The 22,646-nt window shown below is 37.7% G+C and overlaps 1 protein-coding gene across 6 annotated transcripts in view; it reads left to right on the forward strand.

The window, feature by feature from the left end:
• Positions 1–22,646, forward strand: part of LOC115211991 — a 68,746-nt gene that overhangs the window by 41,469 nt on the left and 4,631 nt on the right. For 5 of the 6 annotated variants that reach the window (XM_036503088.1, XM_029780770.2, XM_029780772.2 and 2 more), the window contains 3 exons: positions 418–666; positions 13,912–14,012; positions 15,456–15,609. In XM_036503088.1, the coding sequence (XP_036358981.1) occupies positions 418–666; positions 13,912–14,012; positions 15,456–15,609 (504 nt within the window). Of the gene's footprint in view, positions 1–417; positions 667–13,911; positions 14,013–15,455; positions 15,610–18,815; positions 19,346–22,646 lie in introns of those variants that run through there. The other variant, XM_036503090.1, reaches the window with a different exon arrangement.

Genomic DNA, 22,646 nt, shown 5'->3' on the forward strand with positions numbered 1-22,646 from the left:
TCCTCAAGAACAGCGGGTCACTCTACGATCCAAGGTTAGCACAGCAGGTCGTCCTGCGAGCCATAAACTCACTTCGTTTCTCGGGTCTTCACAGTCACAGCATATCTCAGAGGTCTCAGTCATCGTCATTTCCTCTGTGAGGCCCTTGGATTATATTTTATTAGGTTATTCTCTATTAAGTCATATCTCATTAAGTTAGGTCTAATTCAATTAAGTCTCCTTAGTTTTAGTTTAATTTCTTTATGACTTATTTTGTCATTTTACATTTTGTGTAGTTAGCCTTCTCTTTAGTTTTGATTGTCTATTTCAAATCTAATCAGGAACCTAATTACATTTTGACTTTTAATTTCCATAATAAAAATAATAAAGCTAATAAAAAAAAACTTAAAATCAATATAGTTGATTTATTTATTTCAGAAACAGCTTGGTTAGGAGAAAGCCTTGTTCTTCAGACAGAAGAAATTCCAAATCTGAAAAGACCTGCAGTTTGGAAATACAATAATTATAAATATGAATGTGATAGGACATGCGCCACTGGGGCTTATACAGTTACTCAGGATGGTAATATTTCAACTCTTACAATCAAAAACGTATCTTGGGAATTCTCAAAGTGGTCTTTTAACGATGATGATTTACGAGTTGCACACCTTAAACTTGACATAAAAGGTAAGGAAAATATTTCTATTCTTTTACTCTTTTACTTGTTTCAGTCATTGACTGTGGCCATGCTGGAGCACCGCCTTTAGCAGAGCAAATCGACCCCAGGACTTATTCTTTGTAAGTCTTGTACTCATTCTATCAGTCTCTTTTGCCGAACCACTAAATTACGGGGACGTAAACACACCAGCATTGGTTGTCAAGCAATGTTGGGGGGACAAACACACACACACACACACACACACACACACACACATATATATATATATACATATATATATAGGACAGGCTTCTTTCAGTTTCCATCTACCAAATCTACTCACAAGGCTTTTGTTGGCCCAAGTAGAAGACACTTGCCCAAGGTGCCACACTGTGGGACTGAACCCGGAACCATGTGGTTGGTAAGCAAGCTACTTACCACACAATAATTATCAAACAAATGTTTTATAATGTTTATGAATTTGCTTTGCAAATTTTTTATAAAAGAGAGCTAATTATAATATTAAATCAAAATCAAAGATTTTGACTTCACTATTTCAAAGTTCTTTTTTGTACAAGTGATTTCTTTTCCTTGTAATATCTCTTGTGGGATAGTTAACCAAATGGTCTAGTTAGTTTAACCGTTATTTCATCCCTATAATAAATGCTATACAAACTATTGATATTTTCTGGTATTTTATTTTTAAAGGAAGAATTGGAATAAAAAAAATATCAAAAGCAAAAAGTGGAAGCACTGCTGCCTTAGTGTAACAAAATATAACATTGGATTCTGTCCCTTTAATAACACACACGCATAGGTATGTGTGTGTATGTGTGTGTGTGTGTGTGTGTGTATATATATACAGGGTGTCCCAAAAAAATGTATACACACCTTAAATAATTGTAAATTTGTTATTCTTTGTAAGCCTAGTACTTATTCTATTGCTCTCTTTTGCCGAACAACTATGTGTATACATCTTTTTGGGACACCCTGTATATATATATATATATATATATATGATTTGATTTTGATTTGATTTTTCCAGTTTCAGCTATATATATATCATGTGTTATGTGAATTTATGGATTTTTCCAGTTTCAGATATATATATATCATGTGTTATGTGAATTTATGGAAAGGTATCCCATAAAACTCAACAAATTTGTTAAAAATAGAGAAGAGAAATGTTGAAATTTAAGAGAATTTTAATTCATGTATACAATCATTTCAAACAACGATATTACAATCATGCAAATTCATAGTTGAATAAGAAATATTAAATTAATTTAATTTAATTAAATTAATTATATATCATTTTTCTCCTCAGTGCAAGAAGTATAAACAAAAAATTATTACAAATGACTTAATGAAGGGAATAGCAGAGAATGATCTTGGACATTCATATTTATCCTTATGTGAAATACAAGCCTCATAATAATGAGTGTGAGTCCTGTTAGGTATAAACAAAAACTAAGGCAACTAATGATAATTTGAAAATATAAGTGAAAAAGATTTTAAATAATAATAATAATAATAATTGTGTACAGTGCTCAGGTGCACTACAACTCATCTAAAGTGTATATATAATCAGGTGTAGTTTCGGCGGATTTCGGAAAGCATGAGGGCCTTAAAAGATGCAGTGTCATGGCAGTCAACAACTGACGCAGGCAGTTTATTCCATGCTTCAGCAACTCTGAGCGTGAAAAAATGTTTCTGAAAGTCATGGGAGCTGTATTGTTTTCTGACTTTGTAGGCATGTCCACGTGTGTTAGACCATGGAGATCAAAAAGGTGTTCAGTGTTGTTGTTGGTGAGGTGGTTGATAACTTTGTGGGTGTTTACCAAGTCCGTCGCCAAACGCCGGAGCTTCAGTGAATCCATGCCCAGGGAAACAAGGCGCTCAGAATATGGTAGGTGTCTGATGGAGGGTATGCGTTTGGTTGCACGTCTCTGGACAGATTCCAGGAGGTCAATGTTCTGTGCAAGATAGGGGTTCCAAACTGATGATGCGAATTCCAAGTGTGGTCGTACCATAGCTGTATACAGTTTTAAATAGATGGCTGGAGAGCGGCTAACAAAAGACCTGCTGAGTGATGCCAAGACACCCTCGGCCTTCCTGACAATCTTAGAGATATGCTTTGACCAACGCAAATCACTGCTGACAGTGATGCCTAGGTCACGCTCGCAAGAGGATTTCTTGATATCAGTGTTGTGGAGGGAGTAAGTGAACGCAGGGTTTTTTCTCCCAAAATGCATGGTGGTACACTTGTCCACAGCCAGTTTCAGTTGCCAGTCTGTGATCCATTGCTGCATTGTGTCTAGGTCTGATTGCAGGAAAGAGTTGTAGACATCAGGATCTGTCCTCTTGATTTCAAGAGACGTTCCCTCTATAGAAGATAAAGGAGATAAGGGATTCTAACTCCAAATTGGACTTGGAAGCACTCCGTCGGTTACGACGACGAGGGTTCCTGTTGATCCGATCAACGGAACAGCCTGCTCGTGAAATTAAGTCCCGGGGTCGATTTGCTCGACTAAAGGCGGTGCTCCAGCATGGCCGCAGTCAAATGACTGAAACAAGTAAAAGAGTAAAAGAGAATGCTAAAATCGTAAATACGGAAAAAATGGTAACGAAACTAAAATCCGTTATAAGGGTTAAGTTGCCCAAGGAGATGTACGGTGATACTGTGAAAGCGATTTTAATCAACAAAGAAAAATATAGCAAGTTGAAGGAAATGTGTAATGTTGAACCACCGGATTCATGGTGGAGTTTGATGAACTACCACCAGTAGTGGATGGAAGCACTCTGTCGGTTACGACAAGGAGGGTTCTGGTTGATCTGAATCAACGGAACAGCCTGCTCGTGAAATTAACGTGTAAATGGCTGAGCACTCCACAGACATGTGTACCCTTAACGTAGTTCTCGGGGATATTCAGCATGACACAGAGAGTGACAAGGCCGGCCCTTTGAAATACAGGTACGATAGAAACAGGAAGTAAGAGTGAGAGAAAGTTGTGGTGAAAGAGTACAGCAGGGATCACCACCATCCCTGTCGGAGCCTCGTGAAGCTTTAGGTGTTTTCGCTCAATAAACACTCACAACGCCCGGTCTGGGAATCGAAACCGCGATCCTACGACCGCGAGTCCGCTGCCCTAACCACTGAGCCATTGCGCCTCCACTAACTCCAAATAAGTCATGTGTGTAAAGGAAGTTTAATAGAGATGTCCAATGGAAAAGCATAGTTATGTTTGAATTAGGATATGACCTGACAGTTATAAACAATACTAGGTGTTGTGTATATTTAAAAAAGATTTTTATGTGAGGATGAAGTTAAACTAGAGTATGTAGTATATAGATGGCTGCTGGAATGTAATGTAAACATGTATTAAGGGGTGGAAATGCTTAAAGAGCTATGTAAAATGGAGTTGTGTTAGTGTAAGAACTAATATTCATTTGTATGTATTAAATATAAGGTAAAAAATTAATAAGCACACAATAATAATAATAATAATAATAATAATAATAATAATAATAATAAATAATAATAATAGTAGTAGTAATAATAATAGTAATAATAATAATAATAATAATAGTAATAATAATAATAATAATAATAATAATAGTAATAAAAATAATAATAATAATAGTAATAATAATAATAATAATAATAATAATAATAATATAATAATAATAGTAAAAATAATAATAATAATAATAATAGTAATAATAATAATAATAATAGTAATAATATATAATAATAATAATAGTAATAGTAATAATAATAATAATAATAATAATAGTAGTAATAATAATAATAATAGTAATAATAATAATAATGATAATAATAATAATAGTAATAATAAATAATATAATAATAATAATAATAATAATAATAGTAATAATAATAATAATAATAATAGTAATAATAATAATAATAATAGTAATAATAATAATAATAATAATAATAATAATAATAATAATAATAATAATATTAATAAGGAGTATCAAAATAACAAACTCGGCATCTGAACAACTTTGGACCCCCATAACAACTGAAGAGGTCACCCAGGCACTGCAAAGACTAAGTAACTGGAAGGCACCTGGGCATGACAAGATCCCCAACTTCTGGTTGAAATATCTAACAGGAATGCACAAAAAGCTGGCTGAAAACTTTAACAACATACTAGCAGAGCCAGAGCCAATGCCTGAATGGCTCACGAAGGGGAAAACCATCTTAATTCCCAAATCAAATGAGACAGCAAATGTTCAAGGCATTTACTGCAGTGATATCGCAAAGGTTGAACAAGCACCTGGACGAAAACAAACTGTTCCCAGAAGAGCAGAAAGGATGCCGCAAAGGCTCATATGGCTGTAAAGATCAACTAATGATTAATAAAGCCATAACTGAAGACAGCCACAGAAAGAAGAAAGGCCTCAGTATGGCCTGGATTGACTACAAAAAGGCGTTTGTTAGCATCCCCCACACATGGATCCTCGAAACACTAGCCATTAACAAAGTAGCACCAACAATCATAAAATTCATAGAGCACTCTATGAATAAATGGCAAACAGTCCTACACCTCCAAACAAAAGAGAGACTCATGAAAACCAAAGACATCCCCATTAGAAGAGGAATATTCCAGGGAGACACGCTCTCTCCACTCCTTTTCTGCTTGGCACTATCACCTCTATCTGATATACTAAATAGAACTGGATGCGGATATAAATGTTATGGCAAAATGATCAGCCACCTTTTATATACGCTGCAAATGACAAACAGCTGGAAACACTATTAAAGACAGTTCATGGATTTACCAAAGAAATAGATATGAAATTTGGATTAGAAAAATGCGCCAAAGTAACCATGAAAAGAGGAAAACTAGTAAGAGTAGCAACATCACACTAGATAAAACCAATGAAATAAAAGAATTAGACCAAAGCCAAACTTACAAATACTTAGGAATCCATGAACTAGATAAGACACAACACACACAAATGAAAGAGAAAATAAAAAAAGAATATTATAGATGAGTTAGATCAATACTAAAAACAGAGCTCAATGCTAAAAACAAGATAATAGGTATTAACACTTTAGCTGTCCCAGTTATAAGTTACAGCTACAATATCCTTAACTGGACACGAAATGAACTGACCAAAATAGATAGGAAAACAAGAAAAATAATGACAGGATCTAGGATGCATCACCCAAAATCTGACATAGGAAGACTATATATACAATGTATAGAAGGTGGTAGAGGCCTTATACAACTGGAAAACTACTATAAAATAACCACCATAGGACTGCAAAAATATCTACTTCAGAAGGAAGGAAAACTGATACAAATAGCGGCAAAACACGAGCAAAACAAAAAACTGTTCTCAGTATTTAAGGAAGCTGACAAATACAAACAAGAAATCATACCACCTAATAAATATGAAGAAGAAGAAGAAGAAACAACAAAAGCTATAAAACAAATGAAATCCAAACTAAAAATAGAACAGCAACGAACCATGATAAAACGATGGCAAGAAAAGCCCCTTCATGGCAAATACTGGACAAAACTAAACGCAAAAGAAATAGACAAAGAAAAATCCCAGCAATGGTTGAGAAGCTCAGGACTCAAAGCAGAAACAGAGGGATTTTTAATTGCAGCACAAGACCAAAGTCTCCCCACCAGAAATTACCAAAAACATGTAATGAAAAGAAATATAACAAGTAACTGCAGAATATGTGGAGATGGACAAGAAACAATAAATTATATTATCTCTAGCTGCCCAGTCCTGGCTAAGAAGGAATATATTCACAGACATGACAGAGTTGGAACCTACATACATTGGAAGCTATGCCAACATTATGGAATAACAGCAGAAAAAAGATGGTATAGGCACACACCAGAAAAGGTCACAGAAAACGAGAAAGCAACCATACTCTGGGATATGCCGATACACACAGATAGAGAAATTAAGGCCAACAGGCCAGATATAGTTGTCAGAGATCATGAAGAAAAAAAATGCTTTCTAATTGATGTATCAATACCGGCAGATGACAACGTGTCTCTAAAAGAAATGGAGAAACTCTCAAAATACAAAGACCTGGAAATAGAGGTAACCAGAATGTGGAATCTGAAAACAGAAACAATTCCTATCTTAGTAGGTGCATTAGGCATGATAAAAAAATATTCAGACAAATACATAACAAAAACACCAGGACTTACAAACACATATAACATACAGAAAATTGCACTACTAGGCACTGCACACATCCTACACAGAACACTTTCCATACAATAACCATCAGAGCATCACAACAAATCACAGCACCTACCCAAGGCACACAGAGCTGCGCTCGGTAGTGAAGTGAAAGCACGATATAAAAATAAAACTACTGAATAATAATAATAATAGTAATAATAATAATAATAATAATAATAATAATAATAATAATAATAATAATAATAATAATAGTAATAATAAATGCCCTGATGCAGTACCAGGCAGTGGCTCTCATGGCTTCTGATCTTAACTGATTGGAAGTGTTATCATGTACATTGTTTTGTCTTGGTATAAAAGATGGGCTACAGCAAATATTCTGCTCAATACCACAGATTTGCTTGTCAGTTGTTTGACCTTAACCAGTTGAGCATGTCCCTTAGTGGCTGACGATATGTGCATCTCTGATCACGAGCAGAAGTAGTGGGGGAGCATCATAGCCATGTGTTGAGAAGGATTCTTTGGGGTTTGAATAATTCACCTCTGGAAACATGGGTGTTTCGTTCAACGTCCTTAAACAACCCTTATTCAGGGACCTTTTGAGCGGGATGGGCTACTCGATCTGAAGAAAATTCTAACTGGGCTCCATCTACAAGGTCATGTGCTGTTTATCTTGATATGAGATCACCATGTCGTGCACATATGGTTGTGATGCATGTGCCTGGTGTACCCTTATCAGACGGGTAGTCATGATGGGTATACTGGGCTTCGTATATTTTACCCCAGTGTCACTTTGATGGCATGCTCTGCTCGCTCACTCAATAGTAATAATAATAGTAATAATAATAATAATAATAATAATAATAATAATATAATAATGATAATAATAATAATAATGATAATAATAATAATAATATAATGATAATAATAATAATAATAATAATAGTAATAATAATAATAATAAGAAGAAGAAGAAGAGAAGGCGGCTGGACGTGATAGAAGCTGGACGTGTTTTTCGCTGCTCTGACCAACCCAGCGTGACAACGGAAAAACTGGAAGATCTACTGTTTTCTGTGAGTAATTTGAATTTCCCTCAAAATAAGCTAAGGAACTTACATATCTACAGCTTTGCACATACAAGCGAACACCTAACGACTTTTATTTATACACTATAGAAAATAAAGAAGACAAAAGTCTCAGTAACTGAGAGGAGGGAAATATTTGGTATCATTGATTGTAAAGACTCCTATACTCTTTTACTCTTTTACTTGTTTCAGTCATTTGACTGCGGCCATGCTGGAGTCGAGCAAATCGACCCCCGGGACTTATTCTTTGTAAGCCCAGTACTTATTCTATCGGCCTCTTTTTGCCGAACCGCTAAGTGATGGGGATTTAAACACACCAGCATCGGTTGTCAAGCAAAGCTAGGGGGACAAACACAGACACACAAACATATACACACACACTTATATATATATATACATATATACGACAAGCTCCTTTCAGTTTCCGTCTACCAAATCCACTCACAAGGCATTGGTCGGCCCAGGGCTATAGCAGAAGACACTTGCCCAAGATGCCATGCAGTGGGACTGAACCCGGAACCATGTGGTTGGTTAGCAAGCTACTTACCACACAGCCACTCCTGCGCCTATATGTAAGAAAATAAAAAATAATGAAAATACACACTAGGGTCAATGGAAGTGTACTACCACTAAGGCTATAAAAGCAGATGTATCCCCAAAAGATTGATAAAAATACTCGAAAACCAACAAGTCTCAGTAGGTAACATACTACTTTATGGGCAATGAATGGCACCAGGATACCATAATATAGTTTGGTAGTCCTTAGCATAAAGCACAAAAATTCCAGCACCATACAAGCCCAATTTTTTTATGTGTGACAATGATGTAACAACATTAGGCCTAAAACTTTGTAGAAAGTTGGGCTTGGTGCAAATCAGCTATAGTATAACACCATCAGATATAAGAAAACAACTGTGAAGCATAGAAGACTTTGCAAGTGAGAATCTTGAAGTATTTAAAGGCATTGGGAATTTTCCAAGAGAATCAAAAAATACACATTGTTGAAAATATAACACTAGTGGTACAACCTCCAAGAAAATATTCAGTGCACTTGAAAGATGAATTAAAAAAAAAGAATTAAATGAAATGGATGGTATTTGTGTGATCACAAAAGTAAACGAACCAATAGACTGGGTGAATGCAATCACATGTAGCAGGAAAAAATGGTGAGTTATAGATATGTTTAGATCCAAAACCATTGAATAAATGCATTAAAAGAACTTATCACAAAGTCCCAACCCTTGAGGAAGTTTCCAACAAACTAGCAGGTACCAAATATTTCACAAAATTAGATGCAGAATATGGGTAGTGGACAATACATTTTGATAGAGAATCATGTCTTTCTACATGTTTCAATACACTGTTTGGACAGTACAGATATTTAAGGTATCCATTTTTGTGCAAGGTGTTTCAGGACATTTTTCAGCAAAAAATGGACCAAATACTAGAAAACTGCACAAGAACCAATGGTATATCTGATGGTAATTGCATTTTTGGCAAAAGAATTGAAGATCAGGATTTCCTGTAACTGAAAGAGACAATATTCTCTTTAGAATACGAGCTGTACCCAACAATGCTGTCTTCTGGATCATCTCGAGCCTGACAGCAGCTCCAATATTCTTAATATGTTTTTCAAAGCCCTTGGAAACTGCTCTTAATGCCCCAATTACCACCAGTATCACCATTACTTTCCTTATGCCCCATAACTCACCTAATTCGTCCTGCAGTAGCTGGTATTTCAGTCTTTTCTGATTCCATACATTTCACCCTCGAATCACCTGGTATTGCAACATCTATTATCGTTACTTCTTTTTTATCTTTAGGGATGAGCATGATATCTGGTTGTCTCACCTCTATGACTTGGTCGCACTGCATGTTAAAATCCCACTGTGTTTTGTAATGTTTATTTTCCATTACTCCCTCTGGCTTGTGTTTCATACCATTGTTCAGCTCTCTCAAGGTTTGCTTTACTGCGCAACAGCCAGTGGACATATCTGGCCACATTGTCATGACGCCTTTTATAATTCACACTGTGCAAGCTTACAACACTCACTAACAATATGGCTTATATGTTCTCCCTTCAGAGCACATCCTACACCGTGGCGAGTCAGTGCTTTTATCAATGTGATATTTGAAGTAGTTTGTTTTGAGAGCTTGTTCTTGAGTGCTGCACACAAATGCTTCAGTGGCCCCTTTTAAGTCTCCTTTCTGCAGCCATTGCTAGGTTCTATTCAAATCAGTCTCTTCCTTATTCTTCAAGTATTGACTGTGCCTTTTCTTGTCCTACCAAATTTTCTTCCCCTGCTCTCTCTCTTTCTGGTCTTTCTTAACTTGTGCTGGATCTATGGCTTTGTTCACTTTTAAGGTTCCCTACATTTTCACTGATTCAATCATTTCTTCTTTACATCCCTTAACAAACCAATCCAGGCTATTCTCCTCTTCCCTTACACAACCTTCACAATACACTAATCCCTATCCTCCCTCTCTCCTTTATATACAATCTTGACACATCACTCTTGGGGTGTAGTTCTTTGTTTATTGTCATCATTGTCATTAATTTACATGTTCTCTCTCTTGTAATTCATGTTTCTTCCATGATACGATTCCTGCTCCATATCTCATCAAAGCAACTGCCCACATGTAAATTGCTCTAATCTTATAGCGGCCATTTAGCTTCAACTGGAGCACAAGCCGAGTTCTCTTCAAATACTCTTTCCTGTACATTTCTTTCATCTTGTGTTCATTCATCTTCTCTCTTTCAATGATACCCAGGTACTTATATCCTTCCTCTCCGACTTCCTTTATAGTTACACCACTTCCCAGCTTGATCCCATAGCTTTTACTGATTTTCTCCCGTTTGAGAATCATTACACCACATTTCTCGATCCCAAATTCCATGCCAATATTTTTGCTAATCATCTGCACAAGTTGCCATCAAACTCCCAATTTCTTTCTCAGTCTTAGTGAATATCTTTAGGTCATCTATAAACCACATGTTGTTTACTTTCACCCTGCCTAGCATGTACACCACACACATCTTTCTTAAAATGCTTCTTAGTGGCAGTATACAACCAACAAATAGGAGAGGTGACATACTGTCTCCTTGAAAGAGTCCTCTTTTAATATTTACCTCTCCCAGCTTATCTCCCCATGCTGTGAGTTCAGTTCACCACATTGTCATTGAGTTTTGTATTACCTTCAGGATATTGTGTGAAACCTTAAGTAGTTTAAGGCATTCAATAATCCATGGGTGTAGGACCGTGTCATATGCTTTCCTGTAGTCCACCCATGCCATCGCCAAATTTTTGTGTCCCTTCTTGCAATCTGCCAGGATAATCTTATCAATTAGTAATTGATCCTTCGTTCCTCTGCTCTTACATCTACACCCTTTTTATTTCACTGGTAGTAGCTCACTCTCATCTAAGTACTTACAGATGCTGTTTGATATGATGCCCATCATCTAGTGTGCAGAAATATTGTTCAACCAATTTCACAAGATATGGCACTCTTTTATTTATTTATTTGTGTATAACTTCTGGATGAGTTACCTCGGTCCTATATAGTATCATCATCATCATCATCATCATCATCACCACCACCACCACCACCACCACCACCACCACCACCACCACCACCATCATCATCATCATCATCATCATCATCATTGAGTGAGAGAGCAGTTCATGCCATCAAAGTGACACTGGGGTAAAATATACGAAGACCAATATACCCATCATGACTACCCGTCTGATAAGGGTACACTAGGCACATGCATCACAACTATATGTGCGCGACATGGTGATCTCATGTCAAGATAAACAGCACATGACCTTGCAGGTTGGGCCCAGTTAGAATTTTCTTCAGGTTGAGTAGCCCATCCCGCTCAAAAGGTCCCTGAATAAGGGTTGTTTAAGGATGTTGAAAGAACCACCCATGTTTCCAGAGGTGAATTATTCAAACCCCAAAGAATCCCTCTCAACACATGGCTATGATGCTCCCCCACTACTTCTACTCGTGATCAGAGATGCACATATCGTCATCCACCAAGGGACATGCTCAACTGGTTAAGGTCAAACAACTGACAAGCAAATCTGTGGTATTGAGCAGAATATTTGCTGTAGCCCATCTTTTATACCAAGACAAAACAATGTACATGATAACACTTCCAATCAGTTAAGATCAGAAGCCATGAGAGCCACTGCCTGGTACTACATCAGGGCATTTATTATTATTATTATTATTAGTATTATTATTATTATTATTATTATCATTATCATCATTATTATTATTATTATTATTATTATTATTATTGAGTGAGAGAGCAGTTCATGCCATCAAAGTGACACTGGGGTAAAATATACGAAGCCCAATATACCCATCATGACTACCCTTCTGATAAGGGTACACCAAGCACATGCATCCCAACCATATGTGCGCGACATGGTGATCTCATATCAAGATAAACAGCGCATGACCTTGCAGGTGGGGCCCAGTTAGAATTTTCTTCAGGTTGAGTAGCCCATCCCACTCAAAATGTCCCTGAATAAGGGTTGTTTAAGAATGTTCAAAGAACCACCCATGTTTCCAGAGGTGAATTATTCAAACCCCAAAGAATCCCTCTCAACACATAGCTATGATGCTCTCCCACTACTTCTGCTCGTGATCAGAGATGCACATATCGTCAGCCACTAAGGGACATGCTCAACTGGTTAAGGTCAAACAACTGACAAGCAAATCTGTGGTATTGAGCAGAATATTTGCTGTAGCCCATCTTTTATACCAAGACAAAACAATGTACATGATAACACTTTCAATCAGTTATTATTATTATTATTATTATTATTATTATTATTATTATTATTATTATTATTATTATTATCATTGATAAGGTAGTGAGCTAGCAGAATTGTTAGAACACTGGACAAAATGCTTAGTGGTATTTTGCCTATCACTTTGTTCTGAGTTCAAATTCTGCCAAGGTGACTTTGCCTTTCATCCTTTCAGGGTCAATAAAATAAGTACCAGTTACACACTGGGGTCGATGTAATCGACTAGCCCCTTCCACCAAAATTTTCAAGGCCTTGTACCTAGAGTAAAAATAACTATTATTATTATCATTATTGAGCTAGCAAAATTGTTAGCACAGTGGACAAAGTGCTTAGTGATATTTTGTCTATCACTACGTTCTGAGTTCAAATTCCGCTGAGACTGACTTTGCCTTTCATCTTTTCAGGGTCAATAAATTAAATACCAGTTGAGTACTTGGGTCGATGTAATTGACTAGTCCCCTCCCCACAAACTTCAGGCCTTGCACCTATTGTAGAAAAGATTTTTATTATTATTGATATTATTATTTTTAAAATAAAGGAAGGAACACATATCATCATGGTGGAAAGTTAAGTCATTGAATTTACATGTGCCACACTACTTGTAATAATATCTTGGTTCTTTCCAGTCATCATTTTAAGTGCAGCAGTGGAGGCACAATGGCCCAGTGGTTAGGGCAGCGGACTCGCGGTCGTAGGATCGTGGTTTCGATTCCCAGACCGGGCGTTGTGAGTGTTTATTGAGCGAAAACACCTAAACCTTCACGAGGCTCCGGCAGGGATGGTGGGGATCCCTGCTGTACTCTTTCACCACAACTTTCTCTCACTCTTACTTCCTGTTTCTGTTGTACCTGTATTTCAAAGGGCCGGCCTTGTCACTCTCTGTGTCACGCTGAATATCCTCGAGAACTACGTTAAGGGTACACGTGTCTGTGGAGTGCTCAGCCACTTACACGTTAATTTCACGAGCAGGCTGTTCCGTTGATCGGATCAACTGGAACCCTCGTCGTCGTAACCGACGGAGTGCTTCCCCCCCCCCATTAAGTGCAGCTCTGACCTCATAATCTAAAGACAAATTTTCTACCATATTATGAAGAAGACTTTATAAGTTGCCTGTACTCACAGATGGTAATAATATTTGTGACATATTTTACAGTGAAACCAACGATTGAGATCATGAATGAAACAGATTGTAAATACAATGTAACAGCAAAATGTTCTTTACCTGTGACACGTATAGAATGTTACCTTGGAAAGGTAAGTAAACAGAATTCTTTTTATCTGTGTTCATCTTTCTACCATTAAGCTACTCAACTCTGGACTAAGGATTGGAATGTTTTATATTATTCAAACTATCTGGAACAAGCATAGGGACTTTAGTAAGATTTGAACCTATGACTATGTGGTCACTAGTCTAGCAGCCACTTAACTACACAGTCATTATTTTTTATTTCACAGGGTTGTTTTTTCTTCTTCTATGTTTTAATTTTGGATTAGATTTCAAGTTAATAAAACTGTAAAGATTTGCATGCAGGTGGAGTTTTAGCTTTCCTGTTGCCACGTGTTATTTTAAACAATTGGAAATTTCAGTTAGACTTACAAAAATTTTAGATTCATCTTTACTATGTGAATTATTTTAGCTACAAAAACTAATAATTTGCCACATAATTTTTGGCCTGTATTATTATTATACGTATCAAAATTTTTTATCTACACAAAACCTAATAATTCTCTTTCCGTACTTCTGATTCTTACTGTGACAACAACAATGCATAAGCTGTACTTTGTTATTTCATTTTAATTTCCCCTTTAGTAGCCTGACATTAACCTTTTTCTAACCTGAGTAGAGTAAATTTTGCAAGTTCAGATACTCATATGCTTACCAGATTTACTTTGCATTGACACATCTGCTGTGAAATCAAAAATTTCTGGTATTTGTAGAAACTACAATGAGAGGTTCTAAGAGACAGTATAACCTAAAATTAGTAGAGAATGTGCAAAAGCTTAATTGTGTGTTGTTTAGGAATGGTAAGGATGTTGTGTGTGTTTCCTTGATTCGTGTCATATTTGTTTTTCAGTATAGTGGAATAAAACTAAAATGTCAAACTCAAATTTCAGAATATCTCCAAGTCCTTTTAGTTAATGAAAGATATACTTTGACAAAGTCAACAAATTTTGTGTGATGACACTTAATTGCAGAAGAAGATGTTTCTGGAATAAAAGTGTCATATGTTTAGAACTGTATTTGATGCCTGTTCTATCAACTTCAGACTGCATGTCTATGCCCTTCCCTTAGACTATATTATTCTTTTATTCTTTTATTTGTTTCAGTCATTTGAATGTGGCCATGCTGAAGCATCGCCTTTAGTCGAACAAATTGACTCCAGGACTTATTCTTTGTAAGCCTGGTACTTATTCTGTCGGTCTCTTTCGCTGAACCATTAAGTTATGGGGACGTAAACACACCAACACCAGTTGTCACTCGAGTAAGTCATCCATGTAGGCCTTTCATGTGCCATAATGAGTTCTTGTCAGAGTATCTTTATATTGTATCAATTATGTTAACAAGTCAAGTAATTTTATTAGAAATGAATTGAGAAATAAATATGGTAAAATAAATGCACTCCATAATGCTTTATAATGAAGATTTTAAAAATCATTCTCTCTCCTTCACTCTCTTTCTCTCTCTCTCTCTTTTAGGCTCTACAACCATTTATTTCAAACAAAACAGAAACTTGTCCGGATGGAAAAACTTACACATCCAGTGCTACATTAGAACCTCCTTCTGGGAATCTGAAATGCAGCTTTACTATCGACAGCATATTCAGTGCTGAACGAACTACAGAAGTTAATTGTGAGGGAATAATTTCATAAATTTTATAAATTCTATTGAAAATTGTTTAAAAATGTTCTTTATCTAAATATTTAATCTCTTTTTAAAAATTTTTTTTGGTTATATCCAACTTACTTCAAGTGTTTGTTTTTGTGTGTGTGTGTGTGTGTGTGTGTGTGTGTGTGTGTGTGTTGTGTGTGTGTGTGTGTGTTTGTGTGTGTGTGTCTGTGTGTGTGTGTGTGTGTATTAATTCATAATTAACATGTTGTCCTAAATTGGGTGCTTCTGCAATTTGTGTCAACTCCTTAAAATCTTCCTTAAAACAAACCAAAGTGGTCCCACTATCATGCCCTTGTATCATAGCCTTCTATAGCCCTCTGTCTCATTATCCAGCCACCCATAGTTGGATTTATAGAGGGGCAGAAGGGGAAATTGTCTCAAACATCGACAATATTTCAGCCCCCACCCTTGCAACATGTGATGAGTCTTCTGTACAGACAGGCCCCCACCATTTCCAAATAACCTTGCATGAACAGGGCCTCCTCCAATATGCAAACAAATATCCACTTCTTAAAAATAACACTGTTTCTCCACTTTAGCAACAACGGTTTACTCAATTAAAATACAAGCTTATTTACCCAGTCCAGACCACTAATTTTCAACTATCTCTGTTAAACATTAGTTGTTATTCCTAGTTGTAAATTGGTGAATTTTAAAAATTGGAAAAATGTCAAAACAAAAAAAAAAATAATAAGTTCAAGGATCATCAATAACAAACAACAACATGCCTTAATTGTGATCCAAAATATTCTTAGAAAGAAGTGAAAAAATGCTGCTGTATTGGCAAAGACAAACTGCCCAACAGAATTTTTCTTTGCTTTGAAGAAGGAAAACTTGGAAGCTGATGAAGAATCAGAAACAATAAATATAATTGAATTTAATATATATATGCCTTCCCATATAGACGTAATAAACACATGTATCCCATACACACATACTCACACAAGCATAAATGCATATACACACATATTCATATACATGCATGAATATGCAAAACTGACACTTTCATACTACACCATATCATACTCATCATCGTCTTAGTATGAATGCTTGTTTGGTGATTATTAACCCTCTCAGCATAAAATGATGATCAATAAAAGAGTGTGTATATTGCTAAGCAATCTACTAGGAGTCATAATCAGCAGCAGCAGCAGCATTTACCATCCACACTCTTATGCTTGCATGAGTTAGATGTAGGATATCTGAGGCAGATTTTCTACAGCCAAATGCCTTTCTTGTCACCATTCACAACTGTTTCCAGGCAAGGTAATTATTGCCCTAAGAATATTGGAAATGAATGATGATGCTTGCATGATAGTGTCAATCATTGACCATTACCACATGATTTTTAAGGTCAAGGAGACTTTTGAGAAAGTTACTGCACTCCCAAATACATCTGCAGAAATTAGGAGTAATATATCAGCTCAAAATATTGATGATGAAGTATCATTGCCTCCTACAGACAAAGCTAGTGAAGAGCTATTCTGAGATCAAGATCCAGCCATGTGGCTTTCTGTTCATGAAAAAAAAAATGAACAGCATTTGAGAAAGTGGCTCCTGTACAACCCATGAAGCAATGCATTTTATTGCTTTTACTGTACACTGATATCAAGCAGATGTAACTGTTTTTGTAGCAAGGATAGATTTAATGACTGGAAAAAAAGGAGAGGAGAAGATAGAAACACACAAACAAAGCTGAGGTGCTGTTGTGGCTGTGTCAGTTTTTCTAGGCAAGAAAGGCCTGTCATTTGGAGGTAGTGGAGGGATCATACGATCTTAGCAAAATAGGATTTTTTTAGGAAACATGGAACTTATTGCACAATTCCATACATTCCTTATGGGTTACTTGAAAGCATTTGACCATCCTGGAAGCGGTAAGCAGTCATGCTTATCACCTACCATCTACAAAGAAAATGTTCTGTTGATGGCAGAATACATAAATCATATAGTAGCAGAACTTAAAACTACCATATATTTCTCAGTTTTTGTAGATTCAGCACCAGACCAGGCTCATGTTAAACATCTAACAGCTATTGTGTGTTATGTTATTTCTGGGGAGTCAATAGAAAGTTTTTAACTTTCCTGCAGACTGGTTCTCAAAAAACTGAAGTACTGGCTAAATCTTTGTTAGAATTTCTTTAAAAATAGGATATAAATTTGAAAACTACAGAAGCAGTCCTATGACGAATCCAGTAATACGTCAAGTTACTACACAGGAATGTGGAAGCGCAATGGCCCAGTGGTTAGGGCAGCGGACTCGCGGTTTCGATTCCCAGACCGAGCGTTGTGAGTATTTATTGAGCGAAAACACCCTTAAGCTCCACGAGGCTCCAGCAGGGGATGGTGGTGATCCCTGCTGTACTCTTTCACCACAACTTTCTCTCACTCTTACTTCCTGTTTCTGTTGTACCTGTATTTCAAAGGGCCAGCCTTGTCACTCTCTGTGTCACACTGAATATCCCTGAGAACTTCGTTAAGGGTACACGTGTCTGTGGAGTGCTCAGCTACTTACACGTTAATTTCACGAGCAGGCTGTTCCGTTGATTCGGATCAACCGGAACCCTCGTCGTCGTAACCGACGGAGTGCTTCCATCCATTGCCTCCTACAGACATAGCTAGTGAAGAGCTATTTTGAGATCTAGATCCAGCCATGTGGCTTTCTGTTCATGGAAAAAAAAAATGAACAGCATTTGAGAAAGTGGCTCCTGTACAGCCCATCTAGCAATGCATTTTATTGCTTTTACTGTACACTGATATCAAGCAGATGTAACTGTTTTTGTAGCAAGGATAGATTTAATGACTGGAAAAAAAGGAGAGGAGAAGATAGAAACACACAAACAAAGCTGAGGTGCTGTTGTGGTTGTGTCAGTTTTTCTAGGCAAGAAATTTTCTAGCTCTAATTCTGCCCATTACAATATCATTCTATCTCTCTCTGTAATTACTACTACTAAACAATGAAGAGGACACATACACAAACTTTACTTCACATGCTTTTGGATGTATCAAAACCTGCCCGTTGAGGCAAGGTATTTGTAACATAACGGTGAATAAATACTTTCTTAAAAGTTTATACATTGTGCATCCTTCACATCTTACAACTTGCCATCCTTCAGTATGCAATCATAATAACAACAAACTCTTATTGTTACAAAACATTATTGTTACAGCTGCTGAAACTGACCGACATTATCATAATATTGTTTACTAATCAATCAAAACCGTTACAATTGGTGACCCCGTAAAAATAGAATCGCTGCCTTCTGAAACAGCATTACCAGCAGTTACAACAGGCGACCTCGAGACAAAGAATCGATGCCTTTGAAGCTGCATTACCAACAACTTGGTGAACCCATGTAAAGAGAATTACTACTTTTCGATGCTACATACCGCTGCATGAATGACAACCTCTGTCACCACCAAGATGCACCCTCCTTCGACCTGCTACAAAGAGCACTATACTGCAATGCAATCTACGATGCACTTCACAACAATGCAACACAGCCGATGCACAAGGGATTCGCCTACATGTCCAGAAACTAACTGGAAGAAAATGAGGAGGCCCACACATGCAACCTTTTTGGCACACACACACACTTTTTGTCTTGTCCTGACGTACAAACCCGGCATTGTCTATGAACTTTTACACATACATATCTTTTTCTTTGCATGCACATCGTTTCACTTTCAGCAGTAGACTTTTAACAAAAGACATTATTTTCATATAAGTTCGTTATTTTTGCTTATTTTATTGTTCTATTTGCCCTGCACACTTTCATTTGTTTACGAGTCACACATTCTGTGATACACACATATTCCACGATGCACACATTCCGCAATGCACACATTCCGCGATGCACACATTCCACGATGCACACATTCCACGATGCACACATTCCATGAAGCACACATTCCGCGATGCACACATTCCACGATGCACACATTCCGCGATGCATACATTCCATGAAGCACACATTCCGCGATGCACACATTCCACGATGCACACATTCCGCGATGCATACATTCCATGAAGCACACATTCCGCGATGCACACATTCCGCGATGCATACATTCCATGAAGCACACATTCCGCGATGCACACATTCCGCGATGCATACATTCCACGAAGCACATATTCTGCAATGCACACATTCCGCGATGCACAAATTCTACGACAACTCGTTTCACTAAAACAGCTAAATTCATGTGCATATCTTTTTGACTGTTCTTTATTATTATTCATATTTTGCATGTACTTTTTATTGTTCACTTTGAAAATACCTGTATTGTTGCATACAATACACCTTTCCTCACAGCCTGGCCTTGCACACACATCTGCATACTTTGTTCATACACACACAAATGCTATCTCTGTTGCATTCATGCACCACACATGCCTTTCTCGCTTGCTTTCCATACTCAATGCGCCCTCGTAGACACAACTCATCTCTGTAAGACCCTAGGTCGGTCACACACACATAGAGAAGCCTGTTTGTCTCTTATGATGCGCCAGCATGTCACCCTTTCACTCCTGCACGATCGAGGCATATAATACCTCATGCACCAGCTGGCGGCCTCAGCCTTACTGCATTAATCAATGGCATATTCAATGCTGTACACTGTATTTGTAATCAATGCATTAGCCTCAGCCTTGCAACCTCTATTGCACTCATGCACATGCAACTCTATTATGCATCTACTGCCTTATTTTGCAACACGTCTGCTTCAGCTCAATTCTTCTCCCGACTCGAAGCATGTCGGATGATCACATGCTCTGCACTCATGTTTAGACATAATTTCCCCCTGTTAGGCCCCCGTTTGGTCACATAATTAACAGAGAAAATTATCTGTCTCGCACGTCACTCCAGCATGCTCTACTGTCGCCCTTACTAACTCAGCAATTAACTATGACAACAGCACCAGATGCATTTCACCTTCAAGGCATTTCAAACACTGCAACCCTGCAGGAAGATCTTTCATATCATGGATTGAGAATGCACTCACTCGCTCATCTCAGCTTATTTTACAGTCTATTTTGAAACGTGCACCTGCACTCTTGCATATGCCCTCACATGCACACATGCGCTCATTTGTCACTGACTGCACACATTTTGGCATGCAAAGCGACACCGCTATTCGAACTAATCCGAATAGAAATCTGTCCCGTATACACTTCAACGATCCTCTCTCCTGATATGCAAAATTTCTCCTTTACTATGCATTTCTTTGTCTCCTTCGATCGTTCGCTTCCTCTCCACGAAGCTCACTGGCAAGGGGAGTGTTGTAGTGAATCTTGCATGCATGAAGTGGATTTGATCCACCATAGCCAAATTTAAATTAACACGACAGGCACCCGTGCCAACCCCCTTTACTTGTGAAGACATGTTGGGGCAAGTGAAATCGAAATCGAAATCGAACCAAACCTATGACTGGCACCCGGCAGATGCCAGGACCCCTGGACTGGTGGTACGTAAAAAGCACCAATCCGACCATGGCCGTTGCCAGCCTCGCCTGGCACCTGTGCGGGTGGCACGTAAAAAGCACCCACTACACTCACGGAGTGGTTGGCGTTAGGAAGGGCATCCAGCTGTAGAAACATTGCCAGATAAGACTGGAGCCTGGTGCAGCCTTCTGGCTTCCCAGATCCCCGGTCGAACCGTCCAACCCATGCTAGCATGGAGAACGGACGTTAAACGATGATGATGATGATGATGATGATGATGACTGCTACAGAACTTTTCCCACACTGTGCATCCTTCACATCTTACAACTTGCCATCCTTCAGTATGCAATCATAATAACAACAAACACTTATCGTTACAAAACATTATCGTTACAACTGCTGAAACTGACATTATCATAATATTGTGTTGCTAATCAATTAAAACCGTTACACAGAGATAAGAACTAAAGCTAAGAAACTCATCACCATTTCTCTCTGATTTTAATAATGTGTATATAGATAAAATTGTGGAGGTGCAATGGCCTAGTGGTTAGGGCAGCGGACTCGCAGTCGCAGGATCACGGTTTCGATTCCCAGACCGTGCGCTGTGTGTGTTTATTGAGAGAAAACACCTAAAAGCTCCATGAGGCTCCGGCAGGGGGTGGTGATCCCTGCTGTACTCTTTCACCACTCTTTCTCTCACTCTTTCTTCTGTTGACCTGCTCGCTTAGCCAGCGGGGTGGCATCATTCGAAGGCTAAAACAATGCGAACGCATTGTGACCAGCGATGTGTAGCAACATCTGATGGTCTGGTCAGTCATGTGATCACGTGATATAGATAAAATTATAACTTGCAGCCTTATAATTTGTAAGCTCATGTCCTGTTTCACTCTGTCTCAACTGGAACCTTTAATTCATGATGAAAAGCTTGCTGAAAACTTTCCAAGTGTTGATGTAGCTCTTGGAATATATTTGATTTTGATGGTCACTAGTTGTTCAGGAAAGAGGTTATTCAGTAAATTGGGGCTGATTAAGAATTCTTAATCGTCCAACTGAGAACCACAATAACACATGAAAGACTAAAGGCCCTGTACCTTTTGGATGCAGAGTGCAATGTTCTAAAATGATACATCATCATCATCATCATCATCGTTTAACGTCCGTTCTCCATGCTAGCATGGGTTGGACGGTTCGACCGGGGTCTGGGAAGCCAGGGGCTGCACCAGGCTCCAGTCTGATCTGGCAGAGTTTCAACGGCTGGATGCCCTTCCTAACGCCAACCACTCCGTGAGTGTAGTGGGTGCTTTTTACGTGCCACCTGCACAGGTGTTTAAGGAAATCATTAAAGATTTTCCAGATGCAAAGTGTTGAAAGAAAGACTTTTTGCAGGTATTGTAGCAGTATGTAGTGGTAAAATAGTAAAACTGTACTTAGTTTAGATGATAAATTTTGCATTGACAGATACATTTAAACTTTTAATATGCCAACTAGACAATTTCATTTGCACACAATTGATGGGTGTTGAGATGTAAGTTTGGTGATTTGTCATAGATTTTTA

The sequence above is a fragment of the Octopus sinensis genome, linkage group LG5 (assembly GCF_006345805.1).
Source record: "Octopus sinensis linkage group LG5, ASM634580v1, whole genome shotgun sequence".
Lineage (NCBI taxonomy): Eukaryota > Metazoa > Mollusca > Cephalopoda > Octopoda > Octopodidae > Octopus > Octopus sinensis.